This window comes from Oncorhynchus mykiss, chromosome 9 (genome assembly GCF_057628025.1).
Source record: "Oncorhynchus mykiss isolate SJ-2025 chromosome 9, ASM5762802v1, whole genome shotgun sequence".
Lineage (NCBI taxonomy): Eukaryota > Metazoa > Chordata > Actinopteri > Salmoniformes > Salmonidae > Oncorhynchus > Oncorhynchus mykiss.
In genome coordinates this window covers 16,447,408-16,460,047 of record NC_143030.1, presented here as the reverse complement: position 1 = coordinate 16,460,047, position 12,640 = coordinate 16,447,408, and the positions used below count along the sequence as shown (strand labels likewise).

General features: G+C 38.0%; 1 protein-coding gene across 4 annotated transcripts; it reads left to right on the top strand.

Moving 5' to 3' along the window:
- Positions 1–3,394: 3,394 nt before the first annotated feature.
- LOC110531523 (butyrophilin subfamily 2 member A1) lies at positions 3,395–12,637 on the top strand. 4 transcript variants are annotated; one of them, XM_036989179.2, is made up of 12 exons: positions 3,598–3,625; positions 6,381–6,460; positions 6,905–7,243; positions 7,389–7,676; positions 7,959–8,054; positions 8,201–8,320; positions 8,523–8,549; positions 8,732–8,767; positions 8,875–8,922; positions 9,018–9,044; positions 10,846–10,872; positions 11,253–12,637. In XM_036989179.2, the coding sequence occupies exons 6-12, from the start codon at positions 8,212–8,214 to the stop codon at positions 12,056–12,058; spliced, it is 1,080 nt and encodes a 359-aa protein (XP_036845074.2). In that variant the 5' UTR covers positions 3,598–3,625; positions 6,381–6,460; positions 6,905–7,243; positions 7,389–7,676; positions 7,959–8,054; positions 8,201–8,211; the 3' UTR covers positions 12,059–12,637. The 4 variants fall into 4 exon arrangements, with proteins under 4 accessions (XP_036845069.2, XP_090039727.1, XP_090039728.1 ...); XM_036989174.2 differs by lacking the exon at positions 7,959–8,054 and having other exon boundaries at positions 3,395–3,625; XM_090183601.1 differs by lacking the exon at positions 7,959–8,054 and having other exon boundaries at positions 3,463–3,625; positions 9,018–9,087.
- Positions 12,638–12,640: the final 3 nt, after the last annotated feature.

The window sequence follows — 12,640 nt, the reverse complement described above, 5'->3', positions numbered from 1 at the left end:
CGAGGACCAATTTTTTCCATCTACGTAACATTGCAAAAATCAGAAACTTTCTGTCCAAAAATTATGCAGAAAATTAATCCATGCTTTTTTGCTACTTCTATGTTAGACTACTGCAATGTTCTACTTTCCAGCTACCCAGATAAACAAATAAACTTCAGTTAGTACTAAATACGGCGGCTAGAATCCTGACTAGAACCAAAACATTTGATCATATAACTCCAGTGCTAGCCTCCCTACACTGGCTTCCTGTTAAGGCAAGGGCTGATTTCAAGGTTTTACTGCTAACCTACAAAGCATTACATAGGCAGGAGTGTGTAGGTACCTATCTTTCCGATTTGGTCCTGCCGTACATACCTACACGTACGCTACGGTCACAAGACGCTGGCCTCCTAATTGTCCCTAGAATTTCTAAGCAAACAGCTGGGCCTTCTCCTATAGAGCTCCATTTTTATGGAATGGTCTGCCTACCCATGTGAGAGACTCAGACTCGGTCTCAACCTTTAAGTCTTTACTGAAGACTCATCTCTTCAGTGGGTCATATGATTGACTGTAGTCTGGCCCAGGAGTGTGTAGGTGAACGAAAAGGCTCTGGAGCAACGAACCGCCCTTGCTGTCTCTGCCTTGCCGGTTCCCCTCTCTCCACTGGGATTCTCTGCCTCTAACCCTATTACAGGGGCTGAGTCACTGGCTTACTGGTGCTCTTTCATGCCGTCCCTAGGAGGGGTGCATCACTTGAGTGGGTTGAGTCACTGACGTCATCTTCCTGTCTGGGTTGGCGCCCCCCCTTGGGTGGTGCCTTGGCGAAGATCTTTGTGGGCTATTCTCGGCCTTGTCTCAGGATGGTAAATTGGTGGTTGAAGATATCCCTCTAGTGGTGTGGGGGCTGTGCTTTGGCAAAGTGGGTGAGGTTATATCCTTCCTGTTTGGCCCTGTCCGGAGGTATCAGTGTCTCCTGACCCCTCCTGTCTCAGCCTCCAGTATTTATGCTGCAGTAGTTTGTGTCGGGGGCTAGGGTCAGTTTGTTATATCTGGAGTACTTCTCCTGTCTTATCCGGTGTCCTGTGTGAATTTAAGTAGGCTCTCTCTATCTTTTTCTCTTTCGGAGGACCTGAGCCCTAGGACCATGCCTCAGGACTACCTGGCATGATGACTCCTTGAGGTCCCTAGTCCACCTGGCCGTGCTGCTGCTCCAGTTCCAACTGTTCTGTCTGCGGCTAGGGAACCCTGACCTGTTCACCGGACGTGCTACCTTTCCCAGACCTGCTGTTTTCAACTCTCTAGAGACAGCTGGAGCGGTAGAAATACTCTTAATGATCGGCTATGAAAAGCCTACTGACATATACTCCTGAGGTGCTGACTTGCTGCACCCTCAACAACTACTGTGATTATTATTATTTGACCATTTTGGTAATTTATAAACATTTGAACATCTTGGCCATGTTCTGTTATAATCTCCACCCAGCACAGCCAGAACAGGATTGGCCAGCCCTAATAGCCTGGTTCCTCTCTAGGTTTCTTCCTAGGTTTTGGCCTTTCTAGGGAGTTTTTCCTGGCCACTGTGCTTCTACACCTGCATTGCTTGCTGTTTTGGGTTTTAGACTGGGTTTCTGTACAGCACTTTGAGATATCAGCTGACGTAAGAAGGGCTATATAAATAAATGTGATTTGATTTGATATGGCGGGTGTTCTGCAGTGTCATCTAAAAATGTTGTGGTACATTGATGTCTAGAAAATTAGGCTTTAGGAAATTCCGACATGTGTAAACCCTGTAGCTCTACTCAAGTATGTGGGGATACTTCAGTGACGTCTAAAATGCTTGAAATGAATTAGCGAGAGTGCTGTCCTTTTCACCACCATAGATAGTAGGCTACTTGGCTGCTATGTTGTGTTTGACACTTTTTTTTCTCAATGTGTTCCAGCCCGGATAACCCCCCCACCCTCTCACGCTCACTACATGTTCCAGCACCTCCCGATTTACACATTAAGCACCTGGTATCAGTCTACTCAGTGACACTCGCAGAACACAACCTTGTAGAGTTTACACAAATATTAGCATCTTAGCTCTTATTGCAGGACTTTGACTATAAAGCCTATTATGCGTATTCAACATACATCTTGGACTGTACAGTCTAAGCTAGAGATTGTGCACTCATGACATGGGGTATCAGCCTACTCAGAGAACACAACTTTGTAGAGTTTACAGAAATATTTGTGTATTATTTTGTCTGTGAAGTGCATTAGCTAAAAGATTAGTCCTTTCTTTTTAACAAAATACAATTTACCTCTTGGCTGTCTATTATATCACAGGGTCTCCCCGTCAACCCCACCTCATAAGATTGCCTGATGAAAACACTTATTTTATTGATGTAGAATAGACATGAGATTTGAAATTAGTATTTGGTTTAATTTTGCATAAGGATGTAACTCAGTTGTCCTGATACGAGCATCCTATTCTTGTTAGAGACAAGGAATATTACTCAGACTCAGAAGTTACTTATTAACAGTATGAGTAACATGGTGATTAACAGTCATTTGTTGTAATCTTGTTTTATCATCTTTTGTACACTTTTGTGTTTGAATGTGGACCTGAAACCAAAACCTTGGTGCTACCTACTGAGACTAGAATCTAACATAAAAAAAATGTCAACAAGAATCAACCTCAGTGATCTCATTTACACTGAACTACTTGACTGTAATGCCAAATATCAGGGTTAATGTGTAACTTAGTCTTTAGACTGAATCAGCCTCCAGAGGGAGCCTCTTGGCCGTTCATTCTAGAATATGAGTATAGTATGAGATCTCTGGGATACCAGACTACAGGCTAGGTTACTCATTACATAGGGGTAATTAATGGAGCAAATTGGATAGGCCTTTGACCTCCTCTCTCTTACCTATAAAGTACCCAGTGGTGTAAAAATACTTGAAAGTACTGAGTGTTGAAGGATGCCACTGGATATCCGGAAATGTAATAAAATAAAAAATGGTGCTGTCTGGTTTGAATTTGTAATGATTAATTATTTTACTTTTGATTCTAAAATATAATTTACCAATTACATTTACTTTTGATAAGGAAGTATAATTTAGCAATTACATTTACTTTAGATACTGAAGTATATTTACAACAAACTTTTCAACTTTTGTTCAAGTTTTTACTGGTGACTTTGGGTACTTTCCCCATTACAGTGGCACTATGCAAATCTGTTTAGATCTGTTTAGTCATGACTGCACTCACCTTCACTCTTCAGACTCCTCCAGAGGGAGCCTCTAAACCACATATTTGGAAGTTAAGTTATGCGAAAGGTAACTTAATATACAAGTTGGTGTTTATTATGGTCTATGCAGAGTAAATAAAGACATTCTAACTTTAAAACCCATCTGCTTGAACCTTAGTTTCTTCAAACCATTTCACACTTTTGTTGGATTCGATTTAACCTTGTTGTTTTCTATGATTCCCCATTTCAGCTCAACGTTGGAAGCTCCCGACACATTAATTGCTCAAGGATATCCAAAGTCTATTGATGGTTAAACATTAATCTTTGCAATAAAATGTTCAACGGAGAAAAGGAAAGAGTTTAACTTATCTTCAACAGACTCTCCATTTTAAACATGCTGTAGCAGCGTTCAGGTAACAATTTCTATCCATTCATTTATAAATGCATATGATGAGTTTCATTCCATAACGCTATATATCCATTTTCAGAAATGATAGTAAATTCGCGTTTATTGTTTCAAGAAATTGATGTGAGAGATTGATTTGTGGTGTTTTTTCACTATTTAGTCATGCCCTGGAGTTGTTCAATGACAGACATACATTTGTTTAAAATCTATCACTTGATGGGTTACATTCCAGAGTCAAATAATCATTTTTTTAAAATTGGTACAAAATGCTATATATCCTCCTCACTCTCAGGGAACAAATTATACATTTGTGACATCATAAATAAATAGTATTCAATAGAGTAATGTGAGATCTGTACTGTATGTAAATCATTTAGATTTGACATTTTAGTCATTTAGCAGATGCTCTTACCCAGAGTGACTTACAGTAAGTGCAATCATCTTAACCACATATCACAGTCAAATATACAGGATACAAACATTCCACCTCAGCTAAACAATGCATATACAGCATTCTACAACACAAATAAATACAAAAATATTGTAGATATGGAAATAATAGATTTAGAGATGGTAATCTTGTCATCTGCTCAAAAGGTATTTTTATACCTTCTAATACATTCAACCATTTTTGTATTCACCACATCCTTGTTTTGGTCTGTAATACATTGCTTCTTCTTCTTTGGTGAGGTTTAACGGTGGTTGGCATCCAATATATGTTGCATTACCACCACCAGCTAGACTATAATGGATATACAGTGCATTCAGAAAGTACTCAGACCTGTCACGTCAACTCCCACTCCCGCTCCACCTCTCCGGCGCACAACGTTGCCGGTCTACTAACCACCGGTCCTGCCAACACATCTTTACACACACCTGGCAACCATCAGTATGCACACCGGCGTCTAATCATCACTCACACCTGGACTTCATCACACCCTTGATTACTTACCCGTTATAAAGCACTCTTTTGTTATCAGTCATCGGGTGGTAGTGTATTTGTTTCTATGTCAGACGCTTCTCTTGCGTTGTATCGCGCGATGTACATTATTAGTGAACTCACTAACTGCATTTACTTTCTGACTCCTTGTGTCTATATTACAAGACCCCTTGACTTTGTCCACATTTTGTTACGTTTATACCTTATACTGAAATGGATTAAATGAATAAAAGGTCAATCTACACCAAATACCCAATAATGACAACACGAAAACAGGTTTTTAGAAATTCAATTGACTGGACATGATTTGGAAAGGCACACACTGTCACGATGGTCGTCTGGAGTAGACCAAAGCGCAGCGTGGTTAGAATACATACTTCTTTATTGAAGGAAGAACACTTAAACAAAACAACAAAACGATAAGACTACAGTGACTGCTAACGAATCACTGAGCTAACGTGCAACATAACATAGACAATAACCCACGAAATACCCAAAGAAGATGGCTGCCTAAATATGGTTCCCAATCAGAGACAACGATAAACACCTGCCTCTAATTGAGAACCAATCTAGGCAACCATAGACCTACAAAAACACCTCGATGGAAACAACCCCATCTACAAAACCCCTAGACAGTACAAAAACCCTAGATGAGACAAAAACACACATACCACCCTCGTCACACCCTGACCTAACCAAAATATATAAAGAAAACAAAGAATACTCAGGTCAGGGCGTGACGCACACCTGTCTATATAAGGTCCCACAATTAACAGTGCATGTCAGAGCATTAACCATGCCATGATGTCCCAAGAACACAGTGGCCTCCATCATTCTTAAATGGAAGAAGTTTGGAACCACTAAGACTCTTCCTAGAGCTGGCCACCCTGCGAAACTGAAACATCGGTGGATAAGGGCCTTGGTCAGGGAGGTGATCAAGAACCTCTTACAGAGCTCTAGAGTTCTTCTGTGGAGATGGGAGAACCTTCCAGAAGGACAACCATCTCTGCAGCACTCCACCAACCAGGCCTTTATGGTAGAGTGGCCAGACGGAAGCCACTCCTCAGTAAAAGACTCCTAAAGACTCATAGACCATGAGAAACAAGGTTCTCTGGTCTGATGAAACCAAGATTGGACAATATGGCCTGAATGCCAAGCGTCACGTCTGGTGGAAACATGGACCCATCCCTACAGTGAAACATGGTGATGGCAGCGTCATGCTGTGGGGATGTTTTTCAGTGGCAAGGACTAGGAGACTAGTCAGGATCGAGGAAAAGATTAACAGAGCAAAGTACAGATAAATCCTTAATGAAGATCTGCTCCAGAGTGCTCAGGACCTCAGACTGGGGCAAAGGTTCACATTCCAACAGGTAGCAATGCTTCCAATCAAACCTGACAGAAACTCCCCAAATAAATGTGTGCCATACTTGTATCGTCATACCCAAGAAGACTCAAGGATTTATTTGCTGCCAAAGGTGCTTCAACAAAGTACTGAGTAAAGGGTATGAATACTTATGTAAATGTGATATTTCCATTATTTTTTTTACATTTCCAAAAAATTCTAAAGAACAGTTTTTCCTTTGTCATTATGGGTATTGTGTGTAGATTGAGTAAATAAGTAATGTAAAACATTTTAGAAGAACGCTGTAACCTTTTCACACATGGATGTCAATTCATTTTAAATATCCTCCCCACAGAATGCTTTTTTTGTGATACCAAGTAAAATATTGGTATCTTTTGACTTTTTAATAGCTTAATATATATTTTTGTAGACTTAATGAACCATGTGATTAACAGGACCTGGTTTTATGTTCCATGTCAGGTGCATCATGGGACCTTTGATCCGGCAAGTCTGTTTGTTAACATTCCTCATCTTCTTTAATGCCTGTTCATCTGTTGCAGGTAATTAAGATTACAAGCAATGTTTTATCCATGTAAACGTTTACCTACAACTTAAATATAATAAACACATTTAAATGTGTCAGTGGTTTTGTTTGAGATTGACTGCATTGCAGTCGGCGATTGCAGAGTGATCTACAAATCACTTTGCATCTTATTAAACAACAGTTTATTATTATATGTAAATGCATCACCAATTTGATGCTCTTGAACGTTATTATCATGTTGTATTCAGTAGGTCTTACTAATAAGTTAGCCTATTGATAAAAAATATAGATGTCTACTTCTTTGGTATTAGTAGTACGCTGTATACATTAGTTTGATAGTCACCTATGTTAAAAGCAAACTTTGTGTAAATGTCTTGATAAGTTATTGCCCGATATGAGCCGCTCTTATGTTTTTGTCCGTCAGACTGATATTGCAACACTTTCTCGTCTCTCCCTCCAGATAAGCAGCTTGTTGTCCCTCCTGACCCTGTAGTTACCTCTGCTGGTCATGATGTCATCCTTCCTTGTCATCTCTCTCCTCAAACCAGTGCTGTTAACATGGATATCAGGTGGTTTAAGGAAGGAGAATTCGCTAGCCCCCTGTACCTGTATGATGGTGGAAAGGTAACAGAGGGGAAAGGCTATGAGGGAAGAGTGAGTGTGTTCACTCAGGAGTTGGAGAAAGGCAATATATCACTGCTGCTGAATAATGTCATGGCTTCTGAAAGGGGAATCTACAAATGCCATGCCAGCTACATGGACTGGATTCAGGAACTGCCTGTTGTGCTACAGGTTAAACGTACGTAAATATGAACTTACTCAGTAAGAAGATCATTTTAATCCATTCCTGTCTAATGCAGAATCATCAAAGCAGATCAACAGAATGTAGAGTATTTTAGATTTTACAATAGGGTAAAACTATTCTTTCACCTGTTTCTTTACAGAGCAGGGCAGTGTCCCCAGGATCTCCATGAGGAAGCACCACAGAGTGTTCATCCAGCTCAGCTGCAGCTCAGAGAACTGGTTCCCAGAGCCTAACATGTTGTGGACAGACAGCAGTGGGAAGGAGATCACCTCAGCAGAGACAGAGAGACCCAAACAGAAGGAGGGGGGCGTCCTGTACTCCATAACCAGTCACATGAGAATAGGGATGGACAAACTGGAAGGGATCACCTGTGTAGTGATGTCACAGAACCAGGAAACCAAGATGGAGTCTGCGCTGCAGATGACTGGTGAGTTTAGGAACTTTAGGTCTCAACTTACTGTTGAGAGTTAGAATAATAGAATACACAAGGTGTAATTTCTAAATTTGATTGTGCATCAGCAGTCACTCAATTAGCCCATGTCAGCAAACATTTTGATTGGTAAGTTAGTCTTGCGGCCAGCTATCTAAACTTGTTGTAAGCATGGTCGAATTACTGACCGAATTATCACATTAAAAACTTTTAACATTTGCCTCCACCCTATGGCAAAATGTTGAGTTCTGTTTTTTGTGGCCTATACCCCCATCAAAGTTGCCCATCCCTGCTGTAGACCAATGCCCTTAACAAGTGGTCCAGGGTCCAGGGTTTGTTCATCATGGTGATAATGTGTAAAGTTACCAACTCAAGGTACATCTTATATAAGACTAAGATTAGGTTTGAGTGTAATTATGTGACATTTGTAAAAATGTGGAATGCTGAACCTCATACATTTTGCAGGACTAATGTATTGCAATGGTAATCAAATCTAATCTTTAACCCTGCTTGTGTTACAGAGGAATTCTACATGAGCAGTCTGCCTGACAGGGTGTATATCTCTGCATTTATGATTCCTGTGTTTTTGGGACTGCTGTGTATCACTGCATCTGTGCTCTCCTTATTCCATCAGAGAAGAGGTGGATCTCACTTGTTATCTAAATATGATATCAGGTTATAATTATACACAATCATGTTTATTAGTAGGTTCTGTGATACAACATTGTTGTAGGCCATTTCAGATGTTATTGGAATTAAATTCTATATACTTTCATTGTGGAATGCAATATTGTTGTGCAAGTACTTTGTGCAATGATGATGATATTATATATTCACCTCCAGTTGTTCGAGAAACACTGAAGCCTTTGGGTAAGAACAGATACTGGAAGATGCATTAACTTAGTTTTGTAACATATTTGAAAAACACTAACATCTCAAGTATCATTCTTTATAAATAAAAAACTATTGTCAAAAAGGAATTAAAATATTAAGTCATATGCTGTATATTGAACTTTCACAAATATATATTTATATATATTTTTTTACAATAGATGATATGAAATCAAAATTAAAAGCTATGGATCAAGGTATGCAATATTTATATTACCTATATACAGTATTTCCTTAAAATGAATCATTTAAAACTGTTTTAATTCAAACCAAAATAACAACTTTCCTCTACTGTATATTACAGAGCTCATCAAAAAGACAGAGGAACTCACTTATAAGGATAAGTTAATGGGTACGTATTATGTGTTTTACAGTTGATGGACCATTATTTTTTTCACAAGTATTAAAAGTGAATTGATACAGAAATATGATTTTGTATTTTCACAGGAATTACTGAAACAATCCCAGACTCTGGTAACTATCGGCTACTTTCACATTAATGCTGCACAAACTTCAAGTAATTTGTCATCTAAATATATTGTAATGAAACAGCAGGGAGCAGGTCTCGAACCCTCAAACCTTCTAGCCCGATGTCTGGGGCGCTATCGACTGTGTCGCAAAAGCATGCTCATATGGCAGAGTAGATGTCCGCGTTTATAAACCCAGGGCTGTTATATTATAATCCGTGCAGTTTGGTTTTCATATATATAATGTGATACGAAATTATTGACACCCTTGATAAAGATGTGCAACAATGATTAGATAAAAAAAATCTAATACTGAGTAATATTGTATGCTCAAAGGAAATATATTATTTAATTTCACAGAGAAACATATTTTGATTAACAATAACTTTAGGTATTGGTAAAAATGATGATAAAAATGAGGTAAAAATGATTGACTCACCTGTTTTCCATACATTTCATTACCTCACCTTGCGAGGATTAGTTGGAAAACACATTGGGAGGGATTTCCATACAGAAACCTTCCAGATATTTGATATAGTTCGTCTGGACTTCCCTCTTCAATTCAAACCATAGGTTTTCAATGGGTTTCAAGTCCGGAGACTGACATTGTCGTGTGCTTGTCTTGCTGAAAAGTTCACTTGCGGCCAAGTGTCAGCCTCCTGGCAGAGGAAACCAGGTTTTTTGATAAAATGTCATTGTACTTGGTAAAGTTCATGATGCCGTTGCACCTTAACAAGGGCCCCAGGACCATTGGAACAAAATAACCCCAATAATATCAAAGATCCACCATATGTTATAGCAGTTATGGGGTTATTTTCTGCTCATTAATTCTCTTTTCGACACCAAACCCACCACAGGTGTACGTGGCCATATAGCTCTATTTTCATGGAATCTGAACAAAGCACTGGTTCCAATCCAAATGCCAGTGTAGTTTAGCAAACTGCAGTTTTTTACATTTTATGGATGACATGAAATTAGAGCTCTTTGGCCACGTGCACCAGTGGTGGGTTTGGTGTCAAAATGAGAATGCATAAGCAGAAAAGATTACTTCTTAAAGGGGACTGCAATTATTGACACCCTTGATAAAGATGAGCAATAATAACTGTATTCAAAAAATAATTCAGATACTGAGCTATGTTGTACGTTAAAAAATCCTGAAATTATATTATTTTATACAGATACAATATCTCAGAGAAATAGATTTTGTTGAACAAGTGATTTACCTTTTTTTTTTTGTCAAAAAGGTAGAGGTCAACATTTTTGATAATTATTGTTGACACCCATAAAGATTCTTATGAATAAAGTAGTTTAATATTTAGTATTCGGTCCCATATTCCTAGAACGTAATGAGTACATCAAGCTTGTGAATCTACAAACTTGTTGGATACATTTTCAATTCGTTTTGGTTGTGTTTTAGATTATTTTGTGCCCAATAGAAATGAATGGTAAATAATGTATCGTGTCATTTTGGAGTCACTTTTATTAGAAATAAGAATAAAATGTGCTTTTATACACTTCTAATTGTATTCTTATAAAAGTGACTCTAAAATGACACAATACATTATTTGCCATTCATTTCTATTGGGCACAAAATGATCTGAAACACAACCAAAACTAAGTGTTTAGAAACATTTTCTATTCTTATTTACAATAAAATTGTCTCCAAAATGACCCTCATAACCGAATACTCATTGTGTCTTTTAAAATCCAAAGTGTTGGAATACAGAGCTAAAACAACCAAAAATGTGTCACTGTCACAATACTTTTGTATGTATGTTACATCAATTCCTTTTGTTGTCCCTTCTTAGTTTGGAGCTTGATGGTTGATCATGCAGGTAATTATGAACACTTTTATAATTCATATGTGTCATGATGTTTGGCACTAATAGAATATACACACACACACACACACACACACACACACGCCTATATCATTGTATGTTTCATTTTTAACATGTGATCACATTTCCAACCACAAATAAGATTCAATTCAATAACAATGTTTGATATTTTATCTTTTTAACATTAACGTGATCACATTGCCTACCATAAATTCAATTAAATTGTATTGTTTTTTCAATGGTCATGCTAATTCATTTATAGAACAAACATAGCATGTCGAAATATGCTAATGTTATAGGATTTATATCTTGTGTTAAAATATCAGAATTATTTTTAACATTGAAACAAAAATTACATTGACATTTTTTTTCAGTGGATGTGACATTCGATCCTGACACTGCACATCTCAGACTATCTTTATCTGATGATAACAAATGTCTCAAATTTGTTGAATTAAAAGAAAAAAAGGATTGTGAGAATTTCAAAGATAAATGCAAAGGAAGCGGCAGCATGAAGTTTGAAGAAGAACACAAAGAAGAAGACACAGAGCGTTTTGGAGGAAAACCTACAGAAAATAGTATGTTAAATGTTTCAGGAATAGACAAAGACAAGAGAACTGGATTATTTAACTGGATGATGAAAAAAGGACAAAACAACGAAGGTACTCTGAAGGTTGAGGAAGTACGCAAAGACGAGGCCACTGAGAATTTAGAAGAAAAATGCAAAGGAACTAAAAACAAGTTTAAATATAATCAATGTGTCTTGGGAATGGAAGGATATGACAAAGGTACACATTACTGGGAGGTTGACCTGGGGAAGAAGAGCCAGTGGAGTGTTGGGATCGCTCAGGACACAGAGAAGAGAGACAACATCCAAATGTATCCAGATACTGGCTTCTGGAGCATATGTTACAAAGATGGAGAACTGAAAACAATTGAACCGTCTTCCACTTTCCTTCCCATTGAACTGACACCTGAGAAGCTGGGAGTTTTCATGGACTATGAAGGGGGACAGATAACATTTTTCAACGTGGAGAAGAAATGCCACATACACTCCTTCTGTGGCAAGTTTACTAAGAAACTCTATCCATTATTTGGTCCTTTGATTGATTGTAAAGAGGAACTCAAAATCTCACCTGTGGTAAAAAGAGACAAACCCTCAACCTCCAAGAACTGTTAGTGTAAATAATGGAAGATGACAAAGTCAGTGAAAACAGAAAGGTATTTAGAACACAAAGTATATTATAGACACTTAAATTTAAGATTTAAAATGTAAATCCTAAAATGTTGTTTAGCATGAAAAGTTCAAGCCGGTGCGCCTGGTACCTTCTACCATACCCCGTTCAAATACACCTCAGTCTTTTGTCTTGCCCATTCACCATCTGAATGGAACACATACACAATCCATGTCTTAATTGTCTTAGGTTAAAGAAGGATTTTTAAGCATTGTCTCCCACTTTTATCTAAACTGGTATAACAGGTGACATCAATAAGGGATTATAGCTTCACCTGGATTCACCTGGTCAGTCTATGTCATGGAAAGAGCAGGTGTTCTTAATGTTTTGTACACTGTGTTAATCTATTTAAATGTAAAGTCGCAGTTGTTTTAATTACAATACATATGACATTATAGAATAATTGACTCACTCACTGTAATTATGTGTAATATTCTGTTTAAAAGCTTTTCACTCACATTTTTACAAAATCTGTAAAAATGTAAACAGTTTTGTGACAATAATAAAAGGCATTTTAATAAAAATGT